The sequence below is a fragment of the Orcinus orca genome, chromosome 16 (assembly GCF_937001465.1).
Source record: "Orcinus orca chromosome 16, mOrcOrc1.1, whole genome shotgun sequence".
Taxonomy (NCBI): domain Eukaryota; kingdom Metazoa; phylum Chordata; class Mammalia; order Artiodactyla; family Delphinidae; genus Orcinus; species Orcinus orca.
In genome coordinates this window covers 71,723,022-71,750,912 of record NC_064574.1, presented here as the reverse complement: position 1 = coordinate 71,750,912, position 27,891 = coordinate 71,723,022, and the positions used below count along the sequence as shown (strand labels likewise).

At 42.0% G+C, this 27,891-nt stretch overlaps 1 protein-coding gene and 1 long non-coding RNA gene across 8 annotated transcripts; one reads left to right on the top strand and one right to left on the bottom strand.

Moving 5' to 3' along the window:
- Window positions 1-3,562: 3,562 nt before the first annotated feature.
- LOC117200909 (uncharacterized) lies at window positions 3,563-16,699 on the bottom strand. Its single transcript, XR_004482708.2, has 3 exons — window positions 16,605-16,699; window positions 4,998-5,022; window positions 3,563-4,036 (listed from the first exon to the last, which is right to left on the bottom strand). It is a non-coding gene; the product is annotated as an uncharacterized LOC117200909 (long non-coding RNA).
- TMEM219 (transmembrane protein 219) lies at window positions 16,434-27,580 on the top strand. 7 transcript variants are annotated; one of them, XM_012532634.3, is made up of 6 exons: window positions 16,434-16,571; window positions 17,862-18,063; window positions 18,157-18,346; window positions 24,601-24,830; window positions 26,274-26,443; window positions 27,481-27,580. In XM_012532634.3, exons 2-5 carry the CDS (start codon window positions 17,899-17,901, stop codon window positions 26,409-26,411), a joined length of 723 nt encoding a protein of 240 aa, XP_012388088.1. In that variant the 5' UTR covers window positions 16,434-16,571; window positions 17,862-17,898; the 3' UTR covers window positions 26,412-26,443; window positions 27,481-27,580. The 7 variants fall into 7 exon arrangements, with proteins under 7 accessions (XP_012388088.1, XP_012388089.1, XP_012388087.1 ...); XM_012532635.3 differs by having other exon boundaries at window positions 16,443-16,571; window positions 17,865-18,063; XM_012532633.3 differs by lacking the exon at window positions 16,434-16,571 and adding an exon at window positions 16,686-16,820.
- Window positions 27,581-27,891: the final 311 nt, after the last annotated feature.

Genomic DNA, 27,891 nt, shown 5'->3' with positions numbered 1-27,891 from the left:
CTGCCTGTTTGCCTATAAATGAGGTCAGATCCCTATTTTACAGGAAGATGCTGATGTATACCTGTTCCCTTCTCACTGTCAGCTGGTAGCCATAGGAACTGTGATCAAGCAAACAATAACACCTCCATGATCGAATCCTCAGGGAACAAAGTTCATTTTAATGAAGTTGGCCTGATCACAGAGAAATCTGGGGGACTTTCTGGGCTTCTCAGCGTTGTGCCGTCTCCTGACTTTAAGCTGGCTCTGGAGGAGAAGAAAGTGGAGCTGTCTCAGGTATGGGCTTCTTACTGGGAGCTGGGGCTTGAGCCTGGCAGAGAAAGGCTGTGGGGAAAATCCTTCCAGGCCTGCTTCTCCTGAGAAGAAAGCAGAAGAGCCTTGTATACCAGGTCCTGTGGTCTCTGAGGGCATTGCTAGTTCTGTGAGTGTATGAATTGAGCCTAGAAGGATTCTAGCATAACTCAGGGCGTTGGCTAAAATATCTTTAAGGACTCTGCCAGCCCTGGAATCATAGGAGCAAGGGACCCAATTCTATGATATCTGCTTTGGCCTGTGAAGATGGGAAGGAACAGAAAAGGCTTTAGGCTAAGTGATGGTTTATACCCCACTAACTCACTTCCCTTTCTGTATCCCTGCCATTCCACGTACCATACATCCTTCATTCACTCTGTTCTCCAAAAAGCCCAGGGACTTTAGCCTTCCTCTGACTACCTGAAGTGAGCCCTGGGAACCCTTAAGCCCACCAAACCCCTGCCTTTCCCTTTTCCTCTGCTTCATGGGCCAAGGTTTCTGCCTCAGTTTCCCTGCATGACAAAACAGTTTCCCTAGGACTGGAGCTAGCCCCAGCCCCTTTGCAGCCCAGAGCCCCCTGGCCAGTGCTGGCTCTTGGGCTCATTACAGCCTTCCTGTGCTCATAATGTCAGTCTGGGCCTTACTGTAGAAGAGACTGATTACTCAGAATATAGCCACTACAGGGAACCCCTGACTGCCTCTCACATAATATATGGATCTTAACACCTGAATCAAGATACTTGGGATACTGTCCAGTGAGCTATGGCCACCATCTTTCAAGGAGTGGCTCAGTGGCAAGATCAAGTTCCCAGTCCAAGTCTCCAGTCCCATTCTTATCTCCTTTCTCACTGAGAGAGAGACAGAGAGACTGAAGACAGAAAGTCCTAAAAACGATGTGACATTTTTCTATCAATCAATCACCTAAGGCAATGGAGGGTTGAATCCTTATCCATCCTTGCCCAATATGCACCTTTGAGGCTTCTTTTATCATTAAAAAATTTAAAATTATTATTGGAAGGGTAATATACATGATAAAAAGTTCAAACAGTAACAGAGTATACAGTGTAAAATAAGTTTTCCCCTCACCTTGACCTCTAATACTCCAGTCCTCCTCTCTAGAGGCAGCCACTGTTCAGAGTTTCTTGTTTATCTTTCCCAGATATTCTGTGTACATACAAGCACGTGTGTACCTAATGTCCTCCCTTTTGTGAAACACACATATTGGCATACTATACGTTTTCCTGCATTATACTCTTTCCACTTGATATATCTTGGAGCTTATTCCATGTTTGTACAAATAGATATGTCTCATCCCATATAGCAGCTTCAGAGTAGTATTCTATTATGGATATACTATAATTTGTATAAGGCCCTACTGGTGGGACAATTAAGTTTCTTTTTTAATATTATAAACTATGCCTCAGTGAATATCTTTGTAATATTTCTTGGAATACTTGAATGAGTAAATGTGATAAATTCCTAAAAGTAGAATTTCTGGGTCAAAATTTATGTTCAGCTTGATAGATATTTTCACTTTGTCCTGCAGAGAGCGTAAGTCAGTCAGTTTACACTCCCATCAACATTATGGGCGGGCCTATTTTCCCACAACCTCACCAACAGAGTATTTCCAGACTTTTGATCTTGGTGTGGCTTTATTAGTTTATTCATCAAAATAACACACATATATTATTGCCAGGCCCTGAGATGGCAATAATAATAATTCTAGGGGCTTCCCTGGTGGCGCAGTGGTTGAGAGTCTGCCTGCCAATGCAGGGTACACGGGTTCGAGCCCTGATCTGGGAGGATCCCACATGCCGCAGAGCAACTAGGCCCGTGAGCCACGACAACTGAGCCTGCGCGTCTGGAGCCTGTGCTCCACAACAAGAGAGGCCGTGACAGTGAGAGGCCCGTGTACCGCGATGAAGAGTGGCCCCTGCTTGCCGCAACTAGAGAAAGCCCTCACACAGAAACGAAGACCCAACACAGTCAAAAATAAATTAATTAATTAATTAATTAAAAAGAAAAAAGAAGAAGCAGGGCTGTCAGGTTAGCTGTCACCTCAGATGCTTCTCCTAACCTTTAAAAAATAAAAAATAATAATTCTACAAGAATGTAGAAATAAATTAGATGGGTCCCGAACCTTGCACTGATATAGACATACTACAAACTATAATTTTTTTTTTCAAACTATAATATTATCTGGAAAATGCAACAGTGGTACAGGTACAAAGGTAGCCCAAAGAAGGGAGGAGTTAATTTCATGTTTGGGGAAAAGTGGAGATTGTTCACAGCTGGGGAAAACTTTGTGAAGAAACTGATATCTGAAATAAGCTTTGAAGAATTCATTTATTTAACAAATTTGTGTGTAGCGCCTTCTATGTGCCAAGCACTGTCTGAGTCCTTAGGATACATTAGTGGCCATAGATTCCTGCCCTCATGAAGTTAATGTTCTAGTGAGGGGGCAGCCAGTAAACAGTAGACTTAATGAATAAATAAATTATGTAGTATGTTACAAGGTGATGGGCACTATAGAAAAATAAAAAGCAAAGTAGGGTAAGGGGATCAGGAGTGTCTGTGGTGGAGGGGGACGTGAATAGCAATTTTAAGTAAAGTAGTCGGGTAGCCCTTGTCGAGAAGGTGACCTTTGAGAAAAGGCTTGAAGAAAGTGAGCAAGTTAGCCAAGCAGATATCTAAGGAAAACTGCAGGCAGTGAGAACAGCCAGCAGCACAAAGGCTCTAGGATGAGAGTAGACCTGACATAATTGAAAAGCAGCAAGGAGGCCAGTGGACTGAGGGAGGGAGAGGACAGTAGGAAATGGGGTCAGAGAGATGATAGGGGGCTGGAGCTTGGAGGGCCTTATAGGCCATTGAGACAACCTTGGCTTGTTTTTTCTCTCTGGGTCCTCGCATTGCTGTTCCTTCTACCTGGAATCCTCATCCCCCAGACCTTCACACAGAGAACTCATTCACATCCTTCAGGCATCAGCTCAAATGTCACGTCCACAAAAAAAAAACTTTCTCTGATCTTCTTATTTAAAGTGACCTGTCTCTTATTCCCTGTATCTTCATATTCATTTCCTTTATATCCATTTCAGATTTACTTGTCTATCTTTCTCACTACAGTAGAAGCTTTATGAGGTCTGGAGCATTATCTAACTCATTCGCCATTATAAGCCCAGTACCAGACACAAAGAGTTGCTCTGTAAATATTTGCTGGATGAATATGGGTGGAAAAGGAGAGAAGGATGATTTTTTTTTAACAGGAATGTAGTTGTTTTTTTTAACATTTAAAAATATTTATTTCTTTTTATTTCTTTTATTTTTTTGGCTGTGTTGGGTCTTCGTTGCTGCGTGCAGGTTTTCTCTAGTTGCGGCGAGCAGGGGTTACTCTTCGTTGCAGTGCGCAGGCTTCTCATTGCGGTGGCTTCTCTTGTTGTGGAGCATGGGCTCTTCTCTTGTTGTGCATGGGCTTCAGTAGTTGCAGCATGCAGGCTCAGTAGTTGTGGCATGCGGGCTCTAGAGCGCAGGCTCAGTAGTTGTGGTGCACGGACTTAGTTGCTCCGCGACATGTGGGATCTCCCCAGACCAGGGCTCGAACCCGTGTCCCCTGCGTTGGCAGGCAGATTCTTGACCACCGCACCACCAGGAAAGCCCGAGAAGGATGACTGAGGAAGCAATGAGAGATGAGAGGGGATCTGGAGCACAGTGGAGGGGTTGGCTTTGGGCTGGAGGAGGGACACATCTTCCTCTGTGAACAGAGACAAGGAGGAAAGTTTGGACAGGTATGCAGGGTATGTAGGGTGAGGGGGTGTGTGACAAGTGTAGATGATAAAGGATTTCATAAGTGATGGCCTCTTTCTGGTAAGATCATCTGCTGACAGTTCAGATGGACGTTTCAGAGGTTGGAAAAAGGATTTGAGGAGAGTGGGAGAGATTTAGAACAGTTGCTGGGGGGAATGGGAGAGAGAATTCACCAACATTTTTAGAAAACCATGTGCCAGGTACTGTATTGAGTGTTGAGGTTATAGAGATGAGGAGGATGTGACACAGCCTTTGCCTTTCAGGAATTCACAACCCAAAGGAGATAGATTTTTCTACAAGAAAGTTAAAATGCAAGGTGCCGTGTACTGTAATGAAAGGAGTGTTGTGGAAGCATGATGGGGGTGGAGGCTCAATTCTGAGGGTGGAGGAAAAACATCACAGTGGCTGTGACCTTTGAGGTTGGTTTGAAGAAAGAGAAACTGTGTACAAGGTAGAAGTAAGTGTGTTCCATGAAGAGTACAGTGCTAGCCTAAACTATGGCGGTGTGGAATAGCTAGAAGCGCAAGATGTTTATGTGGCTGGAGTGAAAAATGGAAAGATGATGCTGGGTGGTTGAGGCTAGGTTGTGAAGGATGTCCCAGGAGGTGGAACTTTCTCCTGGAGTCAGCAGAGGTCTTTAGGAGGGCAGCGGAATCTTGAGATTGCTCTTTTAGAAAGCTAATTGAGTAGGCAATGTGCGTGATGTATAGAAGGGAGGAGAAACTGGAGGCAGTGAGAAGGGTTAGGAGATAGCTGCAGTAGTCCTGATGAGAGATGAGAGCCTGAAACAATCAAAGGCAGTAGGCATGGAGAGGAGGGGAAGGGTACCAGAGACAATTCTGATGGTGGATGGAATGGGTGGGGTAAAGGGAGAGAGTGGAGTCAAGGCTGACTCATAGGTTTCTTACCTGGGAGACTGGGTCGATGGTTCTCCTGTTACCTGAGATGAAGATGCAGTAAAAGGAGTATATATTAAGGAAAAGTAATAAGCTCAGTTTTTTTAATAGTGGCAAAATACACATAATATACAACTTACCATTTTAAAGAGTACAATTCAGTGGCATTAAGTACATTCACAGTGTTGTGCAATTATCACAGCTATCTAGTTCCAACGTATTTTCATCACCCCAAAGGAAACCCTGAACCCATTAAGCAGTTATTTCCTAGCCTCCTTTCTGCCCATCCCCTGGCAACTACCAATCTGCTTTCTGTCTCTATGGATTTGCCATTTCTGGATATTTCATATAAATGAAATAATACAATATGTGCACTTTTGTGTCGGGCCTCTTTCACTTAGCATAATGTTTTCAGGGTTCATCCATGTTGTAGCATGTGTCGGTGTTTCATTTTTTTCCTCCAGTTTTTTACTGTGGTAAAATACACAGAATATAAAATTTACCATTTTAACCATCTTTAAGTATACAGTTCAGTGGCATTACATACATTCACATTGTGCAGCTATCACCACAATCCATCTCTAGAACTTAATCAAGGACTTGAACAAGAAACAGACACAGAAGGACTTGGAGTGTACGTTGCTGCTATGGCGGGAGCTCCGGGCCATACAGCTGCCCTAATGTATTTTGTTTTTATTTTTTTTGGCTGTGCTCTGTGGCATATGGGATCTTAGTTCCCCGACCAGAGATCAAACCCGTGCCCCCTGCATTGGAAGCGTGAAGTCTTACCAGTGGACTGCCAGGGAAGTCCCATGCCCTCATATATTTTGGGGTTCTGTTGATAGGTGTGTATAAAGTTTATAATTGTTATATCTTCTTGATTAATTGACACTTTCATCAATATATAATGTTCTTCTTTGTGTCTTGAAACAATTTTTGACTTAAAGTTTATTTTGTCTGATGTTAGCATAGCCATCCCTGGCTCTCTTTTGGTTACTATTTGTATGGAATATCTTCTTCTATCCTTTTACTTTCAACTTGTTTGTGTCTTTGAATCTAAAATGAGTCTCCTGTAAATAGCATATAGATTTTTTCTTTTTTTAAATCCATTCTGCCAATCTCTGCCTTTTGACTGGAGAGTTTAATCCTTTTACATTTAAAGTAATTACTGATAAGGAAGAACTTACTTCTGCCATTTTGTTATTTGTTTTCTGTATATCTTTTTTGTTCTTCAGTTCCTCCATTACTACCTTCTTTTATGTTTATTTGATTTTTTTTTAGTAATGTACCATTTTCATTCCCTTTTCTGTATATTTTATAATCATTTTCTTAGTGGTTACCCTCAGAATTACAATGAGCATCTTAGACTTATAACAACCTAGTTTGAATTAATTACAGCTTAGCTTCATACCATACAAAAATTCTGCTCCTATACAGCTCTGACCCTCTCCCTTTATATTGTTATTTTCACAGATTATATCTTTATACATTGTGTGTCAGTTAACAGATTTATAATTATCATTTTATGCATTTGTCTTATAAGTCATATAGGAAAAAATGAGGAGTTACAAAGCCAATTATACTGACTTTTATATTTACCTGTGTAGTTACCTTTACCAGTATTCTTTATTTCTTTGTATAGCTTCAAGTAACTATTTAGTGTCCTTTCATTTCAGCCTGAAGGACTCCCTTTAGCATTTGTAGGGCAAGTCTGAACTGTAGTAGTGAACTTTTGGTTATGTGGGACTCTTTAATTTCTCCTTTATTCTTTTTTTTTTTTTTTTTTTAGGCTACGCTGGGTCTTAGTTGTGGCATGCGGACTCGTAGTTGCAGCATGCACGTGGGATCTAGTTCCCCTACCAGGGATCAGACCCGGGCCCCCTGCATTGGGAGTGCAGATTCTTACCCACTGGACCACCAGGGAAGTCCCTCCTTTATTCTTGAAGGACAGTTTTGCAAGATATAGAATTCTTAGTTGACAGTTTTTTTCTTTCTGCATTTTAAGTATGTCATCCCACTGATTTCTGACTACCATGTTTTCTGATGAGAAACTGGCTATTAATCTATTGAAGATCCCTTGTACATTACAAGTTGCTTCTCTTTTGTTGCTTTCTGTATTTTCTCTTTAGCTTTGGCCTTGGACAGCTTGATTATAACGTGTCTGTGTGGATCTATGAGTTTATCCTACTTGGAGTTCATGAAGCTTCTTGGGTGCCTATATATAAAAATAAAATTTGGGAAATTTTCAACTACTCTTTCTTCAGATATTCTTTCTGCCCTTTTTTCTCTCTCGTCTCCATGTAGGATTCCCATTACTTTCATATTGGTATTATTGATGGTGTCCCACAAGTTTCTCAGGCTTTCTTTATTTTCATTCATTCTTTTTTCTTTATGCTCCTCAGATTGAATAATTTCATTTGACCTATCTTCAAGTTCACTGATTCTATCTTCTGTCTGCTCACATCTTCTGTTGAACTGCTCTAATGAATTTTTCATTTTCATCTCCTGACGCTTTGACATTTGGGGTCTTGCTGACCTGGAAGATACTGCACCTCCGAGGGCTAGCCAGTTCCTAGAGAGAGTAAAGGACTCATCTGCAAGTGTGTCTTTCATATGCAAATCAACCAAACCAAAGCCTATACCCCCAACCACCTCCTTTATCAAACCTCTTACACTCTAGGCCACTATCCCTCTGTCCTAATCACCCCAGGGCCAGATACCAGAGAACAGGGACAGCTCCAACACCCAAGAACCCAGTGAAGTTAATCAAACTAACCAATCCAGAGTATGCTTACCCTGCTTCATCCATTCCTTCTCATGTTTCCACAAAATGTGGGGCTCTTGCCCCACATTTTCTTCCCACTCCCACTGCCTCCTGACTGACCCTGGTGCTTCCCCATGTTGCCCTGTGTGGTGTGCTTTGCCTTTGCTTCTAGGTATCTCTGAGTATAAAAACTTCTCCTTTCATGACATTAATTTCTGTGTCTGTTGTCTTATCATACCCAACTAAAACAAATTCTGTGTACATTTTAAAACATCATTGTACTTTTTAAAAACATTATTGTACTTTTCAGTTCCTAAGTTTCTATTTAGTTCTTTTTTTTTATAATTTCTACCTCTTTATTGATATTCTCTATTTGTTGAGACATTGTTCTCCTGGTTTCCTTTAGTTCTTTGTCCATGTCTTTAGCTTGTTGAGCACATTATAGACAGTTGATTTAAAGTCTTTGTCTAGTAAGTCCAGAATCTGTGCTTCCCAGGGACAGTTTCTATTACTTTCTTTTTCCTGTGAATGGGCTGTATTTTATTGTTTCTTTGCATGCTTTCTAATTTTTGGCTGAAAACTGAACATTTTGAAATTATGTTGTGGAGAAAAGAGAGAGAAAAGGAGAAGCAAAGTGGGTGGGGAAGAGAGGAGAGGAAAAGAAAAAATACTTTCCAGGTCTTTGCAGATTGTCTCTGTGTCGGTGCACTCCTTCAACACTTAGCCAGGCCATTTACAGCTCTGCCTTAGCCTTCACTTCCTGCTGTGCTGAACCTAAAGACCAGCCAGAGGTGAAAGCTATGGTCTTCTCAGGCATTTTCTGAGCATGCATCCTGTCCTGGATGTGGGAGCTTTTCAAAGCCCTATTTACCAAAGATCCTCATTTCCCTTTTTTTTTTTTTTCCTCTCTGGAGTTTTGTATGTCTCTTGTTTGTCTCACCTGTCCTCTTTTGTCTTGGATGGCATTGGCTTGTTCATTTGGCTTTTAATGTTTTCTAGGAATATTCTCCATGAAGGTGTGTCTCTGCCCTGAGAGTGTTCTGAGTTAGGCAAAACAGGTGCATCAGTCCTTCAGGGAACCCATGGGTAGGTCAGAACAAACAAACATAATTCCTGGGAACAAGATTCTCTCGGTTGTCTCTGGGGCCAGATACCCACACCAGGAACACAGGCTTCTGTCTTTAAGACTGCCACTGTGCCAGGAGGGAAGTGGAGCAAAGCTAACATTAAAACACCACAAAGCTATCCTACCCTGTTTCTGTGACCTTTCTCTTGATTAAGCATTCACTTAGTTGTTAAAAACCTTTTTTTTTTTTTTTTTTTTTTTTTTGTGGTACATGGGCCTCTCACTGTTGTGGCCTCTCCCGTTGCGGAGCACAGGCTCCGGACGCGCAGGCTCAGTGGCCATGGCTCACGGGCCTAGGCGCTCCACGGCATGTGGGAATCTTCCCGGACCGGGGCATGAACCCATATCCCCTGCATCGGCAGGCGGACTGTCAACCACTGCGCCACCAGGGAAGCCCTGTTATAAACCTTTGACTATCTCCCAGAGTTCTGATATGTTCATTCTGACAGTTTTTCCCAGGGTTTTTTGGTAATTCTGGGGAGGTATAGGCTACTAGAGGTACCTACTCTGTCCTTTTCACTGATGTCACTCCCTGAGTTCAGTTTTGAACATGCTAAGTGAGGTGCCTAGATGACACCAAGTGTAAACAAAGATATAAATTCCTCAGGCTAGAGATGTTTGTTACATTCACTACTGGATCCCCAGCACTTAGGACAGTCCATGGCACACAGTGGGTACCCAACAAACGTATGTTGAGTGAATGGAGCTTTATAGTAAAAATATGAAAATATGGACATTAAACTTCAATGTATGGCTTAGAGATAGGGATTTTTGAATCATTAGTGTATAGCATCATCATACACTAATCATACACTAACTGAAGCCATTGATGAAAAAGAAGTTTTTATTAAGTTCAAATTACATTAGTAACAAATAAATTCCTTTTTAGGACAAAGCAAAATTACTACTGCCACCTACCTCTCTAAAATTAATGACTGGCCCTGTTTGTCCTTCTAGACAATTTAATATCTTTTTTTTTTTTTTTTACCAACTAAGATATACAAATGACAAATAAGCAAGTGAAAAGTGTTCAATACCATTAGTCATTAGGGAAATGCAAATAAAAACCACAATGAGATACCACCTCCAAAGCACTAGGGTGGCTATTATCAAAAAGATAATAACATGTTGGTAAGAATGTGGAGAAATTGGAACCCTTGTGTATTGCTGGCGGGAATGTAAAATGGTGCAGCTGCTGTGGGAAACAGTTTGGCAGTTCCTCAAAGAGTTAAACATAGGATTACCATATAACCAAGCAATTCCACTCCCAGTCATATAAAGATTTGAAAACAAGGGCTCAAACAGACGCCTGTACACCAGTGTTTGTAACAGAATTATTCACAATAGCCAAAATGTGGAAAAAATCTAAGTGTCCACCAACACATGAATGAATAAAGAAAATGTAGTGTGTATCTGCAATGACATATTATTCAGCCTTAAAAAGGAAAGAAATTCTTACACATGCTATAAATGGATGAACCTTGAAGACATGATGCTAAGTGAAATAAGCCAGACACAAAAAGACAAATATTATGATTCCACTTATATGAAATATCTAGAATAGGCAATTCATAAAAATAGAAAGTAAATAAGAGGTTATTAGGGTCTGGGTCAGGGGGGATATTATTGCTTAATGGTTACCTAATTTCTGTTTGGGGTGATAAAAAAGTTTTGGAAATAAATTGTAGTGATGGTTGCACAACATTATGAATGTAACCGATTCCACTGAATTGTACACTTCAAAATGGTTAAAATGGCAAATTTTATGTTATATCTATTTTAACACACACACACACACACACACAACCTAAAGGAGAAAAAGAAACAGGTCCTCCTTTAAGGAAACTTACAACCTAGTAAGAGAATTTGAACATTTTAAGGAAAAAAAATAAAGATTTGGTGATAGAATCAGAATAGTGATGGCCTTTGGACAGAGAAGGTAAGGAGTGAAGGAGAATGAGGGAAGTTCTTGGAGTGATGCAAGTGTTTTATATATTGATTGAGGTGTTTTAATGGGCATTACATTTGTTAAAATTTATGAAATTTTACACTTAAGATCTGTGCATTTCACACTATGTAAGGGGGACAACATAGCAGTTACTACTAATCTCTTGACTATTAATATATATTGCAGTTATTTTCTCCCACTTCTCAGTTACATGTTGTTTTTTTTTATCATATAGAAGTTTTAAATTTTAAACAGTTAAGTTTATCAATTTTTTCATGTATGGTTTCTGTATATATGTGTCCTGCTTGAGAAAGTATCTCTTATCCCAGGCTTATAGACATGTTTTCCTTTTTTCCCCAATATTTTTAGTGTGTGTGTGTGTGTGTGTGTGTGTGTGTGTGTGTGTGTATTACATGTAGCTATTGACTAGCTGGAGACCATTGGCAAGTTTCCTAACATTGCTAAGCCTTGGTTTTTTCATCTGTAAAGTAGGGATAATATTTTGTTATTGGCATGGTTGAACGAGGTAACATTTAAAGGCCATTAAATGCTTGACCCATTTAGAAATTGTTCAGTAGTGGGTAGCTATTGTTATTATATGTTATGTGATTATATATCTATTACAATATTAGACATTTTATCATAATTTTTTTGTGTGTCTGCCTCTTTCACTAAGGCATTTCATTGGTAGGAAATATGGCTTCCCTTAGTACCTAACCAAGTGCCTGGCATTTAGCAAGTGTTCAGATATTTATTGAATGAATGAATTGGTTGATTGAATGGATGAAACCAAGTCATAAATGGAGAAAGCAGTAATGTTATCAAGCAGTTCTGATATGAAACTAAACACAAAACTGAGGTTTAACTAGGGTAGAAGGAACGTTATTAAGTATCTAGGGGCTCTTGTCCAAGGATGAGCTCCAAGAGGACTGAGGTTCCACTGATTTAAACTGCATGCAAATGTTTAGATGAAAGTGCATTTTTCCAGGGAGAGGGTCCAGAAGCAGATTATAGTTCCAGGAGGCCAGGGATCCTGAATATTTTGTTCACCATTGTATTCCTAGCTCACAGAATAGAGCCTGGCAGCTCACAGATGTTTATTGAATGAATATCTGGCTGACTAAATGAAAAGCTTTCATTGGAGTCTCAAAAGGGTCTTTAGTCCCCCCAAATTTTAAGACAATAATTTGGAAGGAAGAAAATCAAACAGATCCCTTAGAGAAGCTTTATCTGGGCCAGAGCTCTGAGAGGAATTTATCACTGTGGAGTGATTGAGGAATCCCTCCTGTGATTCCTTTCAAGGAACTGGTTGATTCCCTTATCCATCAGCTTTCTGATTCTCACATGATAGGCTGTAGTCAAGCTTGAATCATAAGCCAACTTCTGCCACCTACTATCTGTGTGACCTTGGTTATATTAAACATGTCTAGGACCAGGTTTCCACAATAACATCCTTTGAGGGTCTGCTGAGTGGATTAACTCAGAATGTTGGTGTAATGCTGGAGCATTATAGTGCACAACCAATTTTTGTGTCTTCACCTGCTCTCCTCCAACTTTTTTTTTTAAATACATAAGACATTTGTTCACATCCATTTACCCTGATTCTCAGACCTCGAGGCAGTTTCTTGCTCTAACCAGTCTGCCTCTACCAGTCCATAGGATTTGTTTGGTTTGGCAAGTAAATATCAATTACTGTCATTTATGGAAACTGCTGTCCAAATACGCCTAATTACTCTGTAGCACAAGGATAATGGGGGAAAATCATTTCTTGACTTCCTGTTGTATACTAGCACTACTGGGCACTTTCATGTCTTATCTTACCCTACAAATTAGACTTGTCATTAAGTAGAAGCATTAACAAAATATTTGCTATATGGATAGTAATTTTGTACCTGGACCATAGAAGGCACTAAAAAAATAACTGTTGACCAAATAAACTTTCTTTTACATTTTAACCTAAACTTCACAAACATTTAAGCATGGGCAGACACGCTCCCAACCATAAAATGAGACTGCAAATGGGTGAGTTCTCAGGGAAACTGGCTTGTATGAAACTGTTTTTAGTAGATTAATCAACAAATATTTACTGAGTGAATACTCTGTGCTCAAACTATGAAAAAACCTGGGGCTTGTGAGAACATAGTACTCCAGGAGCTGAGTTGCAGGTGGGAGACTAGATCAAGACTGGGGAAAGTTTACCTAGTTGGCCCAGACTGGGATGGACATGACTGAGAGTGAATGGGCAGAGACTTTTGTAGGTTTTCAGGAGAGATCTCTTGGCAGGGCTGACAAAGGAGGATTTAGTGGGAAAGGACTGGATTCAGTGTTGGGACACTTGGGCTCTAGTTCTGGATGAGGCTTAACTGGCTGGGAGACTTGGGGCAAGTCCCTTAACTTCTCCAGACATCAGTTTAGCATCTGGAAAATAAAGGAGGGTGGTGGTATTGTTGAACTTGTTCAGTTATTAAGTGCCTTCCAATTCCTAGATTCTAAAATTCTGAAAGCCACACTTATTTTTCCTTTGAGAAGAAAATACTTCCTACACTTGGAATTGCAACAATCAATGGCATTTATAAAACACCCACTATATCCTAGAAGACTGTGCCATAAATCCCCCCCAGGTTTTTTTTTTAACTAATTAATTTATTTTTGGCTGTGTTGGGTCTTTGTTGCTGCACACGGGCCCTCTCTGGTTGCAGCGAGCGAGGGCCACTCTTCGTTGCAGTGCGCGAGCTTCTCATTGCAGTGGCTTCTCTCATTGTGGAGCATGGGCTCTAGGCATGTGGGCTTCAGTAGTTGCAGCACGTGGGCTCAGTAGTTGTGGCTCGCAGGCTTAGTCGCTCCACAGCATGTGGGATCTTCCCAGACCAGGGATCGAACCTGTGTCCCCTGCATTGGCAGGCGGATTCTTAACCAACTGCGCCACCAGGGAAGTCCCCCCCGCCCAAGGTTTTTTAATCATTATTTTTAATTGTGGCAAAATACACATAAAGTTTACCATCTTAATCATTTTTAAGTGTTTAGTTCAGTAGTGTTAAGTACATTCACCTTGTTGTGCAGTGGTCTCCACCATCCATCTCCAGAATGCTTTTCATCTTGCAAAACTCAAACTCTGGACCCATCAAACAATAACTCCCTATTCCCCTTTCCCCCCACCACTCTATTTTCTGTCTCTATGAATCTGACTACTTTTTGTACCTCATATAAGTGGAATCATGCAATATTTGTCTTTTTGTGAGTGGCTTATTTCTCTTAGCATAATGTCCTCAAGATTCATCCATGTTGTACCATGTGTCAGAATGCCCTTCCTTTTTTAAGGCTGAATAATATTCCATTTTATGTATATATCATATATTTTTATCTGTTCATCTGTCGATGGACACGTGGGTTGCTTCCACCTTTTATGTCTTTTGAATAATGCTGCTATGAACATGGTATACAAATATCTTTTGGAGACCTTACTTTCAATTTTGGGGGGTATATGCCCCAAAGTGGAATTGCTTGATAATATGGTAATTCTATTTAAAAATTTTCAAAGATACACTGGTCTGTTTTCCATAGTAGATGTACCATTTTGCGTTCCCACCCACAATGCACAAGGGTTCCACTTTCTCCACATCCTTGTCAACATTTGTTATTTTCCTTTTCTTTTTTTTTTTTTTGATAGTAGCCATCCTAATAGCTATGAAGTGGTATCTAATTGTGGTTTTGATTTGCATTTCCCTAATGATTAGTAACGTTGGGAATCTTCTTATGTGTTGTCATTTGTATATCTTCTTTGGAGAGATGTCTGTTCAAGTCCTTTGCCGGTTTTTTAATTAATTAATTTATTTATTTATTTATTTTGGCTGAGTTGAGTCTTTGTTGTTGTGCATGGGCTTTCTCTAGTTGCGGCGAGCGGGGGCTACTCTTTGTTGTGCTGTGCGGGCTTCTCATTGTGGTAGCTTCTCCTGTTGCAGAGCATGGACTCTAGGCATGCGGGCTTCAGTAGTTGAGGCTCACGGGCTCTAGAGCGCAGGCTCAACTATTGTGGTGCACAGGCTTAGTTGCTCCGCGGCATGTGGGATCTTCCCCGACCAGGGCTTGAACCTGTGTCCCCTGCATTGGCAGGAGGATTCTTAACAGCTGCACCACCAAGAAGCCCCTTTGCCCGTTTTTTTTGTTTGTTTGTTTTATTTATTTATTTATTTTTTTGGTACACGGGCCTCTCACTGTCATGGCCTCTCCCGTTGCGGAGCACAGGCTCCGGATGCGCAGGCTCAGCGGCCATGGCTCATGGGCCCAGCTGCTCCGCGGCACGTGGGATCCTCCCGGACCGGGGCACGAACCCGTGTCCCCTGCATCGGCAGGCGGACTCTCAACCACTGCGCCACCAGGGAAGCCCCTGCCCGTTTTTTAATCAAGTTGGTTTTGCTGTTGTTGTTGAGTCGTAGGAGTTCTTTATATATTCTAGATATTAACTCCTTAGCAGATTCACAGTTTGCAAATATTTCCTCCCATTCCATGGATAGCCTTTTCACTCTGTTGCGTCTTTTCATGCACAGAAGTTTTAAACTTTGATGTAGTCCAGTTTATCTATTTTTTTCTTTTGCTGTCTGTGCTTTTTGGTGTCATATTCAAGAAATCATTGCCAAATCCAACATCATGAAGCTTTCCCATGTTTCTTTCTAACAGTTGTATAGTTTCAGCTCTTACATTTAGTTCTTCCATGAATTTGGGGGTTTTTTTTGTTTGGTTGTTTTTTTGGCCATGCGGCATTTAGGATCTTAGTTCCCTGACCAGGGATGGAACTGGTGCCCCCAACAGTGGAAGCCAGGAATCTTACCCACTGGACCGCCAGGGAAGTCCCCTTCCGTGCATTTGGAATTAACTTTTGCATAGGGTGTAAAGTAAGAGTTTAATAACTTCATTCTTTTGCACGTGGATATCCAGTTTTCCTAACACCATTTGTTGCAAAGACAAGCTTTTCTCCACTGAATTGTCTTGGCACCCTTGTTGAATATCATTTGACCATATACGAGAGGATTTTGGGTGGTTGTACAGAAGGATATGGTCTCTGCTTTAAGAAAGCCTCAGTAGAATTGAATACTCAGATTATGTTTCAAACAGCATTTTTCCAGTGCTGGTTGTGTGCTCACTGGGTTCATGTTTTCCCACACTTTACCTCTTAATCTTCCTATCCAACAAGTGAGATAGATAAGATGATCCCCTTTAACAAAGGAGTAAACTCAGTCCCCAGAAAAGCACGGTTATGTCTTATGTAGGGGCAGGGACAGAGTCAGGATTTGAACCCAAAGTTCTTGGCTCCACGTGTCCTGCTATTTCAGATTAAGATGGACCTCGTGTTCTCATCTCTAAAATGCGGGCAGAAGTGAAATGAGAGGTCTCTATTGAGCAGCCTTGCAGCTGTAGGATCTATGCAGATCTATGTAGGATCCTGGCAGCTATGCATTAAGGAGTCGCCAAAAGCCAGGGACCAAGCGTGAGGTGTACACGTTAAACACTATTAGACTGCAGAGAAGAACGGAACTCAAACCCCAAGGCCAGCCCGGAAGGCCAGAGTCCTAGGACCGGAGCCCCGCCTCCGGGCGGACCCCAAGTCCTTACCCGGAACCAGGGCGCGGCTGGGCTGTGCTACTGGTGCGGGTGAGAGACGAGCAAAAGAAAATTGCCTGCGACGAGAGTCTCGTTGAAATGCCCCAATGGTCTCTCCGGATGGAGAGTTAACAGTTTCACAACGTCTCTAGGGTTAGTTCCCTTGCCTCTCTCCCTTTTACTCACCTCCCGCGGTGTTATTTTTCCCCTTCGGCCCTGCGTTGGATGTCCTCTTGGTACGCCCCCACCCTGACCAGGAGGGGCGAGGCGGCCGCTCGCGTGGGCACTGCGCATGCGAATCTCGCAGACTGAGGGTGGGGTGGGTGGGAGCACGGACCCCGCCCCTTCGCGACTCCTCGCGTGACGTCGCGGGGGGCGCCGGCCTCCGCCCGGCTGCGAGCGGTGAGAGCGAGCGGCGGGCTGACTCGACGCTGCTACAGCGGGAAGGGATATGGGTGTTGAGTTTCTGCTGGAGGGGCTTTGCGGGGGAGGGGAGGCCTAGGTGCACCAACAGCCGCCGACCTTCAGGCTCTACCCTCCTCCTTCCTACCTTTTACCCCTTTACAGATGTTGCGGGACGGGAGGCAGGGCCAGGGCTGTGCGTTTGTGACACCTGCATTTCCCTAGAGCCCTCCTTCTCTCCCATCCCATATGTTTATCTTGCCTTCCAGATGTTCCTTTTCATCAGGCTCTTGCTTCTCGCCAGGGAAAGCGCACTCCACTTGGAAGCTGGAGACGGGTTTCAGACTTTGGCCCTACCACTCCTTTGTTAAAGTGCCCGAGCCTCAGTTTTCCCCACAGTCTTTTTGCCTTGCTTCATCTGGTTTTGAAGATCAATATGACCCAGAGGAATAGAAAGGAAATGGACATTTGTTCAGTTCCTGCAAGGCCAAGTACTATGCAAACTGTTTTATCTGCTCCATTTAGTCCTCACTACTTGATGTTCTTAGAACTCCCATTTCACAGATTCTTAAGCTCGCAGAGGTTCGCTGATTTTTCTCACATAGCCAGTGAGTGGCAGAGGAGGACTCAAATTGAGTTTAGCTCCAAAGTGGAGTTCTTTTTCATCAAACGCTTCCCTTGTCTGGGCTATCAGCTGGAACTGTTCTTCAGCCAAACCCTAGCCCCAGAACAGTTGCTTCCTGAATCTCTCCCGTTGAGAATTCTCCTTTTCGAGTTCCTTTTTCCAGTACAGCGTGCTCTGCTCTGCTTCCACCTTGATTACTTCAGAAATGAAATGCAGCAAACATTTATTGAGTGGTGCCTGGAGATGAACACTTGGAGTCAAGAGCCTTGGGTTCTTGTCCTGGCTCTGCCGCTAACTGGCTGTGTGGCCTTGGCCAAGTCCCTTGTCTTCTTGGTGCTTTCACTTCCTTTGAGTAAAATGGGTAAGTGCCTTCTTACTGGCAGGCTCTTGTCCAGGTCTCCCTTCCTGTCCTCCAGCAGGCTCTCCCTGGAGGCCCAGACCCCTCTGCTCCCCATGGGCAGCTGCCAGGCAGGGCACAACCTGCATCTCTGCCTGGCCCACCACCCACCTCTGGTCTGTGCCACTTTGATCTTGCTGCTTCTTGGCCTTTCTGGCCTGGGCCTTGGTGGCTTCCTCCTCACCCACAAGACTGGCCTGCGCAGCCCTGACATCCCTCAGGTGAGTACTCACCCTCCGGCTCATCCTTCCCCTGCAGGCCAGCTCTTGCTACTGATCTCCTCTCACCTCTCCCCACCTTCCTTTTGCACACAGGACTGGGTCTCCTTCTTGAGATCTTTTGGCCAGCTGACCCTGTGCCCCATGAATGGGACAGTCAAAGGGAAGTGGCGTGGGTCTCACGTCGTGGGCTTACTGACCACCTTGAACTTCGGAGATGATCGAGACAGGAACAAGACCCAGACATTCCAAGCCCAGGTCCAGGGTAGTCGTATGGGATTGAAAGGTGAGACCAAGGAGGACTGTGGGGTTGGATATCAGAACATTCAGAGGTGGGCCCTGCCCCTGACCTCACCATCCTGGTGACCTTGGGCACATCTCTGAGCGTTAGTCACTTCTGCTGTAATAGGACTAGATACTTTCAGTGAACACAGTGCCCACTGTGTAGGGTCTCTATAAATGTTTCCTCTCTCCCCTTCCAACTTTGAGGTTCTTTGATTCTATCCTTGGAGGTGTGATGAGATGGGCAAGATTTGACCTGAAGTTTTTTCTCAACCCTCTTCATCCCTTGGGGCTTCTGTTCGAGGCACCTTCTTTTTCCTCAGGGATATCAGAGAAACATGTTCTGTTTATTTAAACTAGTGTCTTTAGTGCCTGTTATGTGCTTAGCACAGCTCTGTGTGCTATGAAGGATACAGAAAAATCAGACATCCTCCATTCCCAAATTGCTTAGAGTCTTCTGGGAAGATGATGAGTGAGAGTGAGTCAGAGGGTGCCATTAATTCCTGTGTGAGATTTGGCCTCAAGTTCCTTATCTAAAAACTGTGGAGATGAAGAAGGAGGAGAGAAAGGTGGAATTCTTAGACTTCTGAGGTCCTTTCCAACACGATTGTTCTAAGATTCTCCTATGAGTCAATAGGTGTATGTGTGCATAGGCACACATACGCATATTGCCAGGTGAGAGTAGGTCTCTGTATTGCCAAGTGTACGTGTGCGTGATCAGAGAGCAAGAGAAAAGGAATGTGTCTGATTATATAGACTCAGGACAATTTCTCCTGTTCTTTTTATGTAAAAAACGTAATAGCTTTATTGAGGTAAGACTCACATGCCATGAAGTATACCTGTTTAAAATGTACAAGTGAATGGCTTTTTTATATTCACAAAAGTGTGCAACCGGCACCACTGTCAATTCTAGACCATTTTCATTACCTGACAAAGAAATCCTGTTCCCATTAGCACGCACTTCCCTTTTTCTCCTAACCTTCCAGCCCTAGGCAATGAGTAACTACTTTCTGTCTCTGCAGATTTGCCTGTTCCAGACATTTCATATAATATGTGGTCTTTTGTGACCGGCTTCTTTCACTTAGCATAATGTTTTCAAGGTTCATCCATGTTGTATAATATGTTAGTACTTCATTTATTTTTATTGCTGAAGAGCATTCACTATACACATATTCCACATTTTATTTATCCATTCATCAGTTGATTGACATTTGGATTGTTTCCACTTCTTGTCCATTATGAATGATGCTGCTCTGAACACTCATGTACAAGTTATTGCATTACCATATGTTTTCATTTCTTTTGGGTATGTACCTAGGAGTGGAATTTCTGGGTCATATGGTAGCTCTGTGTTTAATCTTTTTTTTTAAAATTAATTAATTAATTTATTTATTTTTGGCTGCATTGGGTCTTCGTTGCTGCACGTGGGCTTTCTCTAGTTGCAGCGAGCAGGGACTACTCTTCATTGTGGTGCGCGGGCTTCTCATTGCGGTTGCTTCTCTTGTTGAGGAGCACGGGCTCTAGGCACGCAGGCTCAGTAGTTGTGGCGCATGGGCTTAGTTACTCTGCGGCATGGGGGATCTTCCCGGACCAGGGATCGAACCTGTGTTGCATTGGCAGGCAGATTCTTAACCACTGTACCACCAGGGAAGTACCTATGTTTAATCTTTTGAAGAACTGCCAGACTGTTTTCCAAAGTGGCTGTACTGTTTTATATTCCTACCAGCAGTGTATGAGAGTTCTAATTTCTTCACATCCTCACCAACACTGGTTATTTCCTGTTTTCTTGACTATAGCTGTCCTAGTCAGTGTGAAGTGATACCTAACTAAGGTTCTAATTTGCATTTTCTTTTTTTCTTTAATTTTATTGAAATATAGTTGATTTACAATGTTGCGTTAATTTCTGCTGTACAGCAAAGTGATTCAGTTATACATATATATATTCTTTTTCATGTTCTTTTTCATTATGGTTTATCACAGAATATTGAATATAGTGCCCTGTGCTATACAGTAGGACCCTATTGTTTATCCATCCTATATATAATATTGTAGTTTGCATCTGCTAATCCCAAACTCACAATCCTTCCCTCCCCAACCCCGCCTTCCCCTTGGAAACCACAAGTCTGTGCTTTATATCTGTGAGTCTGTTTCTGTTTCGTAGATATGTTCATTTGTGTTGTATTTTAGATTCCACATATAAGTGATATCATATGGTGTTTGTCTTTCTCTTTCTGACTTACTTCACTTGGTGTGATAATCTCTAGGTCCATCCATGTCGCTGAAAAATGGCATTATTTCATTCTTTTTTATGGCTGAGTAGTATTTAGTTTGTTTCCATGTCTTGGCTATTGTGAATAGTGCTGCTGTGAACATAGGGGTGCATGTATCTTTTTGAATTATGGTTTGCCTGGATATATGCTGCCCAGGAGTGGGATTGCTGGGTCATATGGCAACTCTATTTTTAGTTTTTTAAGGACCCTCCATACTGTTTTCCATAGTGGCTGCACCAATTTACATTCCCACCAACAGTGTAGCAGTGTTCCCTACGCCTCCTCCAGCATTTGTTATTTGTAGACTTTTTAATCATGGCTACTCTGAATGGCGTGAGGTGGTAACCACCTCATTGTAGTTTTGATTTACGTTTCCCTAATAATTAGCAATGATAAGCATCTTTTGATGTGCATATTGGCCATCTTTATGTCTTCTTTGGAGAAATGTCTATTTAGATCTTCTGCCCATTTTTCGATTGTGTTGTTTGTTTTTTGGTTTGAGTTGTATGAGCTGTTTGTATATTTTGGAAAAAGCCCTTATCGGTTGCATCATTTGATTTACATTTTCTTGATGACTAATGATATTGAACATTTTTTCATGTGCTTATTGGCCATTTGTATATCTTCTTTGGAGAAATGTATATTCAGAATCTTTGCCCATTTTAAACATCGAATAATTTTTCTTTTAATTATTGAGTTTCAGGAGTTTTTTTTATGCTTTCTAGATCCAGGTCTCTTACCTGATGTATGATTTGCAGATTTTCTCTCCCATTCTCTGCGTTGTCTTTTCACTTTGTTGATGGTGTGCTTTGAAGCACAAACATTTTTAATTTAGATGAAGTCCAGTTTATCTGTTTTTTTTGTTGTCATTGCTTGTGATTTTAGTACTATATCTATGAAGACTTTGCCTAACCCAAAGTCACTAAATATAGGTTTTCCTGTATTTTCTTCTAAGAATTTTATAGTTTTAGTTCTTCCAGTTAGGTCTGTGATCCATTTTGAGTTAATTTTTTTGTGTATGGTATGAGGATGGAGTCCAGGTTTATTCATTTGCAGGTACTATTCATTTGTCCCAGCATGTTTTGTTGAGAAGACTATTCTTTCCTCATTGAATAGCCTTTGCACTCTTACTGAAAAGCAATCGACCATAGACATATGGATTTATTTCTGGACTCTCAGTTCTATTCCACTGATCCATGTCTATGCTTATGCTAGTACAACACCGTTTTGATCACTGTAGCTTTGTAGTAAGTTTTGAAATTAGAAAATGTGAATTCTCCAGCTTTGTTCTTTTTTTTTTTTTTTTAAGATTGTTTTGGTTATTCCAGATCCCTTGAACTTATATATTAATTTTAGGATCAGCTTGTCAGTTTCTGCTTCTTCATGGTTAGAAACAAAGTAATAACATCAAAGGTTTTTGGACCAAGTAAAAAGTAATCACATATGATTGCATCATCTAATCAGTAATTGTTGAGCACCTACTATGTACCAAGCATGGGGAATACAGAGATCTGGTAAGATGTGGATCCTCACCACAAGTCACTCACAATCTAGCAAGGATACAGATGTGAACAGAAGTAAATACCTTCGAGTGTGTGCAGTAGAACACAAGGTACAGTGAGAGTACTCATAAGTCCATCAAGCAGGGATGGTGAAGACAGGCTTTTCCAAGGATATGGGGCTTGAGCTGAGGCTTGAGGGAGGCTTAGGAATGTGCCCTTCCAGCCAGAGGGAAGAGCATATGCAAAGGCATGCAGATGGGATTATGATGGCACATTTAGGAACTTCCAGGGGTTCAGTTTGACTGGTGCAGGGGAAGGAGTGTAGAATGAGTGGCAGGAGATGGGTCTGAAGAAGCAGGCAGAATCCCATGGAGAGTCCCTTGTGCCAAGCCAAGGTAATTGGGCTTTATCCAGGACATTTGGCTAACTCAAAGAGTTTGATCAGGAAAATAGAATTTTGTTATTATTCTTTTTAAAAGATCATACTCTGTTGGCTGACTGCCGGGAAGGAATGTGTCCAGATGCACAAAGACCAGTTAGGAGGTGGTTGCGATAAAAAGATGACTTATCTGAGCTAAGACAGTGGTGTGAAAGAAGGGGACTGATTTGAGAGAGTCGATAGAAGTGTGGGATGGACAGGATTTGGTGACAGATTCGATCAGGGGAACATAGAAGAAAGGGGAATTCTCTTACAGAATTTTACATGTATGTTTCTCAGTTGCAATTATAGTGTATATACTGGTTTGTATTTCTTTTTTCACTTTATGACATCGTGTTTTTTGTATTACTGAATGGCCAGAACATTATTATTTTAACGGATGTAAATTGATCTGTTAATTGGTTAGGCCATCATTTGTTAATGCTTTCTTTATTGATAAATATTTTTATTATTTTCTGGTATTTTTTATGAAAACACAATAAACATTTGGTATACTTTGCACTTTTCTTTTGAATCTTTTTCTTAGGATTAGTTTCTGCAAGTGGTATTACTGAGTCAGAGAGTATGGACCTTTTTTTTAAATACACAAATTCATTTTATTGTGGATTCAGGCTACACAGAAGTGTACAAAGCAAATGTAAAAGTCCTCCTTACCTTCTCTGCAGAGTCCACAGTTTGGTGGGCATCCTCTTAGTCCTTCTCTGTCTTCATTTAAAATTGCAACAGGGGGCTTCCCTGGTGGCGCAGTGGTTGAGAGTCTGCCTGCCGATGCAGGGGACACAGGTTCGTGCCCCGGTCCGGGAGGATCCCACGTGCCGTGGAGCGGCTGGGCCCGTGAGCCATGGCCGCTGAGCCTGCGCGTCCAGAGCCTGTGCTCCGCAACAGGAGAGGCCACAACAGTGAGAGGCCCGCGTACCGCAAAAAAAAAAATAATAATAATAAAATAAATAAATAAATAGTAAAATTGCAACAGAAACAGCCAAATTGTTTTCTAAAAGTGTCACCAGTGGAGAGCGCCCATTTCTCCACATTTCAACAACTCTTGTTATTGTCAGTCTTTTTAATTTTTACCAATTTAATGGTCTAAGGAATTACCTGATTGTTTTAAATTTACTTTCTCCTGATTGCTAGTGAGGTTGAGCATCTTCTTATAGGTTTATTGGCCATTTTCATGTCTTCTCTGAATTTCCTATTCATATCCTTTACTTATTTTTCTTTTAAGTTATTTGTCTTTATCTTCTGAATTTTTTTAGAAGATCTTTATACATTCTGGATAGTAAACCCTTTTGCCAGTTAAGTATGTTATAGGTATTTTCAGCCATTCTGTGACTTTTTTTTAACTTATCTTTCATTGTATAGTTTAAGATAAGATAGAACTTATCTTTCATTGCTCTTAGTTTTTAATGAAATTTATTGCTCTTGTCCTCTACTCGGTCTTTTAGGTTTTGTGTCTTTTTTTGGAAGGCCTTTCTTTCCCACTTTAAAGTTAGAAAATATTTGTATTTTGTTTTAATACTTGCTTAGGTTTTTGTTTTGTTTTTGTTTTAGTTTATTTGCATAGGTCTTTAATACATCTGGACTTTATAGTGTGAGGCAAGAGTCTGACTTTTTTTTCCCCAATGGAAATTGTCCCAAGGCCATTGACTGAGTAGGCCATCCTTTTCCCACTAATTTGAAATGGTATGTGAACCTTTTAATGGATTTGGGTAGTAGTGGAAAACTGCTTTCTTAAAAAGAAGGAACTAGTTTATACAAATTGACATCAGCCATGTGTATTTACCCCAGTTTTGCTGCAGCTTTCCAAGTATTGGTATGATTGTTTTATTGCTTGTGAGCTAATTTAAATTAATTTTTATTTATATCGGTACACAGCTATTTTCATTTCTCAGTGATGCAAATGATGGTATTAGAGGACTTTACTGAATAGAATCAATGCCAAAATACCTGGTACAGTAGGAAGCCTACATAAGTGACTAGCTGTCTAAAGATTGATGACTCCCATCCCACCCTACATTTTCTTCCATCTCCTCCCCTGTGCCTCTCATAGGATCTTCTGCAGGAGAGCTGGTCCTCATTACAGCCAGGGTGACCACAGAAAGGACCCCAGGAACCTGCCTGTATTTTAGTGCTGCTCCAGGAATCCTGCCCTCCAGCCAGCCACCCATGTCCTGCTCGGAAGAGGGAGCAGGAAATGCCACCCTGAGCCCTAGGATGGCTGAGGAGTGTGTCAGTGTCTGGAGCCACGAAGGTCTTGTGCTCACCAAGTTGCTCACCTCCGTAAGAGCCTCAGATTGTTGGGGTTTCATAAACTGCCATGCTGAATGCTGTGTCTTGATGGCTTCTGGACGCAATTTTACCTAGTAGAAAAGCACAGGCTTTATAATCCTGCCTCAGGTTCTGTGACCTTGAGCAAGCATGTGGGCCTCTCTGAAACTCAGCTTCCTCAGCTGTAAAATAAAACATGATGGTCTCTCCTAATACCAACAAATAAGGATAAATGAGAATGAATGTAAAGCGCCTGGTACATAATAGAGATTGGATAAATGACAGCTATTACTATTAACAATTGTCTAGATACAATAAAACATGATCTTCACCTCAAAGGAATTCAGAAGCTGTAATAAGAGGCAGAATGGGCTAATTGCTATCATCGGGGTGTGAGCAAAGTGTTATTCAAACAGAGTAAGGACCAATTAACTCTGACTTGAACGTTTATGGAGAGTGCCTCACCAAGAAGGTGGCATTTAAGAAAGGGAATTGTTTACAATAGTTTATACCTTACTAAGTGCTTTCAGTTTCATTACCTCATTTGATCTTAAAATAGCCTTTTTAAGGCTGTTATGAGGTAGCTGTTATTATCTCATTTTACAGATGAGGAAACAGACTTAGAGGGAGTGAATTGCCCCAGGCCACACAACTGGTTAAGTGGCAGAGCCAGGATTGCAACTTACAGACTTCTGACTTCCAAGTCCCAGGCTCATTCTGCTCTGTCAGGATGATGATCCTTGAAGAATGAGGAAGACATGGGCAGGAATGCAGTAGAGGCGGTTCAGGAGAGTGGAGATACATTCCAGGCAAAGGGACCAGCATGAGCACAGGCCTAGGGATTGAAAAGTGTTCAGGCTTCAGGAGCACTCCACGACGAGGGCCTAGGCATGACATAGAAGAAGAGACAAAAGAGAAGCAGGGGCCAGGTCATGAGGCACCGTGAGGCCTGGCTAAGATGCTGTGACTTGATACTGCAGGCCATGGGAGTCACTGGTGCTGGGTGGACAAGACTGGCTAAGTGTAGGAGAGAGACCAGTTAGGAGGCTGCTTCATACTGTTCCCTCACATTTGCAAAGACCCTGGTGAGGAGCATGACCTGGGAGCTTGGAATCAGAGACCTTGGTTTCCAGACCTGGCCCTGCTTGCACATTTCAAAATGTAGACAATAGTGAACTTTCCTATCTCCTGGAGTCATTATAGGGGTTCAGTTTAAATGTTTGGGCAAGAAAGCGGTTTGTAGACCATTGAGACAAATGTTAGCTTGCATGAAAATAAGAATAGAATTTTCCCAATTTTAGTTGCTCCCTGGATGTGGAGAGCCCTTCTCCCCCATGGAGGCTTCTCTCTATAGCTCTTGGGCTGGGGATATCTAAGATATCTTCCCAAGGGAAGATTCTCCACAGTCCCTTCTCTCTCCATCATTCCTCCTCCCCTTCCTGTCCCCACCCCTAGGAGGAGCTGGCTCTGTGTGGCTCTAGGCTGCTGGTTTTGGGCTCCTTCCTGCTTCTCTTCTGTGGCCTTCTCTGCTGTCTCACTGCTGTGTGCTTCCACCCACGCCGGGAGTCCCACTGGTCTAGAACCCGGTTCTGAGGGCACTGGCCTAGTTCCCGTCTCGTTCTCAGGTAAGGTTCTCTGATTCAGTCCTGTGGGAATAGGGGATGGGGTGTGAGTGGCAGTTGTAACTGAGACAGAGCTTTTCTTAAACAATATGATTTGGTTTTACTTATTTTTGTATTTTATATATGTGGAATCATACATATTCTTTTGCGACTACTTCTTTCAGTTAACATTCTGATTTTAAGATTCATCCATAGCTGTAGTTCACATCCAAGCTTTTTGGCAACAGCAGTGAATTAAGGGGGTTCAAATTTGATGATGTGTCCTGGATATGAAGCATGTGTGTCTTGCTTTTGTCCTGAAATTCTGATACCCAGTTTTATGATGCAATTTTGTAAAATTCATCTTGAACTGCTCAAAAGGATTGATGATGCCCTTTTACTGGACACACACTATGTGCCCAAGCACTTCATATGCACCTGATCTTTTACATTAGCCATCATTGCATTAGAAAAAGTTGATTCTGCTAGCAGGATCTTTGCAGGGACACAGCCTCCAAAGTGGGGGTAGGACATATTGGCTAACTGGTTAGTCCATCAGCTCATTAAGGTTAAAAAAAAAAAAAAGTTCTTTAAAAAATCTCACCCTTTCAGTTGAGTCTCATATAATTCGAGAGTCATATATTGTGCACCCAGCTCTTAAACTGTTCTCAGCTTCAGCTGGCTGCTGTGCCCTAGGAAATAACTGTGGGAGAAGAGGAAACAGCTCAGACCCAGGGAAGGTGCTGACCAGAGGAGCTGGACCCTCAAGGTCAACTTTGCTTATATTGCTTAGGGCTAGGCCTGACTGCTCCAACCACCTACTTGGGTTGGGAAAAGGTGGAACCCTCTTAGCCTTTCTTAGACCTGAGCAGACTGGGAAAGGAAGGCTTTCTGGCTCCTGGCAGATCCTGGGATCCTGAGGCCATCTCAGTTGGAATAAGTGCCTGTACCTATCTCTAGTTGTCACTTCCTCTGCTCCTTCCCCAATTTCTGCAGCCATACCAGAGCTTCCTCCAAAGGCCCTCTGACCTGCCCTGTTTTTTTATTTTGTTTCTCTCCAGGTGTGAATCAACTTCTTGGGCCTTGATTCTGAGTTGGAAGAGATATTACAAAAGTGGAGAGCTGGAATGTGGGGGAAATAAAAGGTTTTTTTGCCCAGTGTTTCCCAGGGTGTTTATTGGGGATTGGATTGAGGTGGGAATTTTAAGGTAGAGAGTCTCGGGAGGTTTAGGGGATTTTTCCTTGTTGACTCTTTAGTTTGGGTTGGTATAGGGCATAAGGTTACTGCAGCTCTTGGGTATGGTCATGGAAATGCTTTGACATAAATGCATTGTGACCTTGTGCAGGTCATGCTGCTGTGAAGGGCCTCAGTCTCCTGAAGGGATATGACAGATTGAGTTTTCTCAGCAAAGATTCCTCGAACTTGGGAGCCCACGACCAGGCTGGATAGTTACTAACCAGGACAGTCCGTT

Bases quoted from the DNA above. Each gene is read 5' to 3' on its own strand.
- TMEM219 (XM_004268658.4), top strand. From the start codon at position 17,257: ATGACCCAGAGGAATAGAAAGGAAATGGACATTTGTTCAGTTCCTGCA. The intron at 18,064-18,156 runs GTGAGTACTCAC...TTTTGCACACAG, and splicing joins GCAGCCCTGACATCCCTCAG to GACTGGGTCTCCTTCTTGAG. The intron at 24,831-26,273 runs GTAAGAGCCTCA...CCCCACCCCTAG, and splicing joins TCACCAAGTTGCTCACCTCC to GAGGAGCTGGCTCTGTGTGG.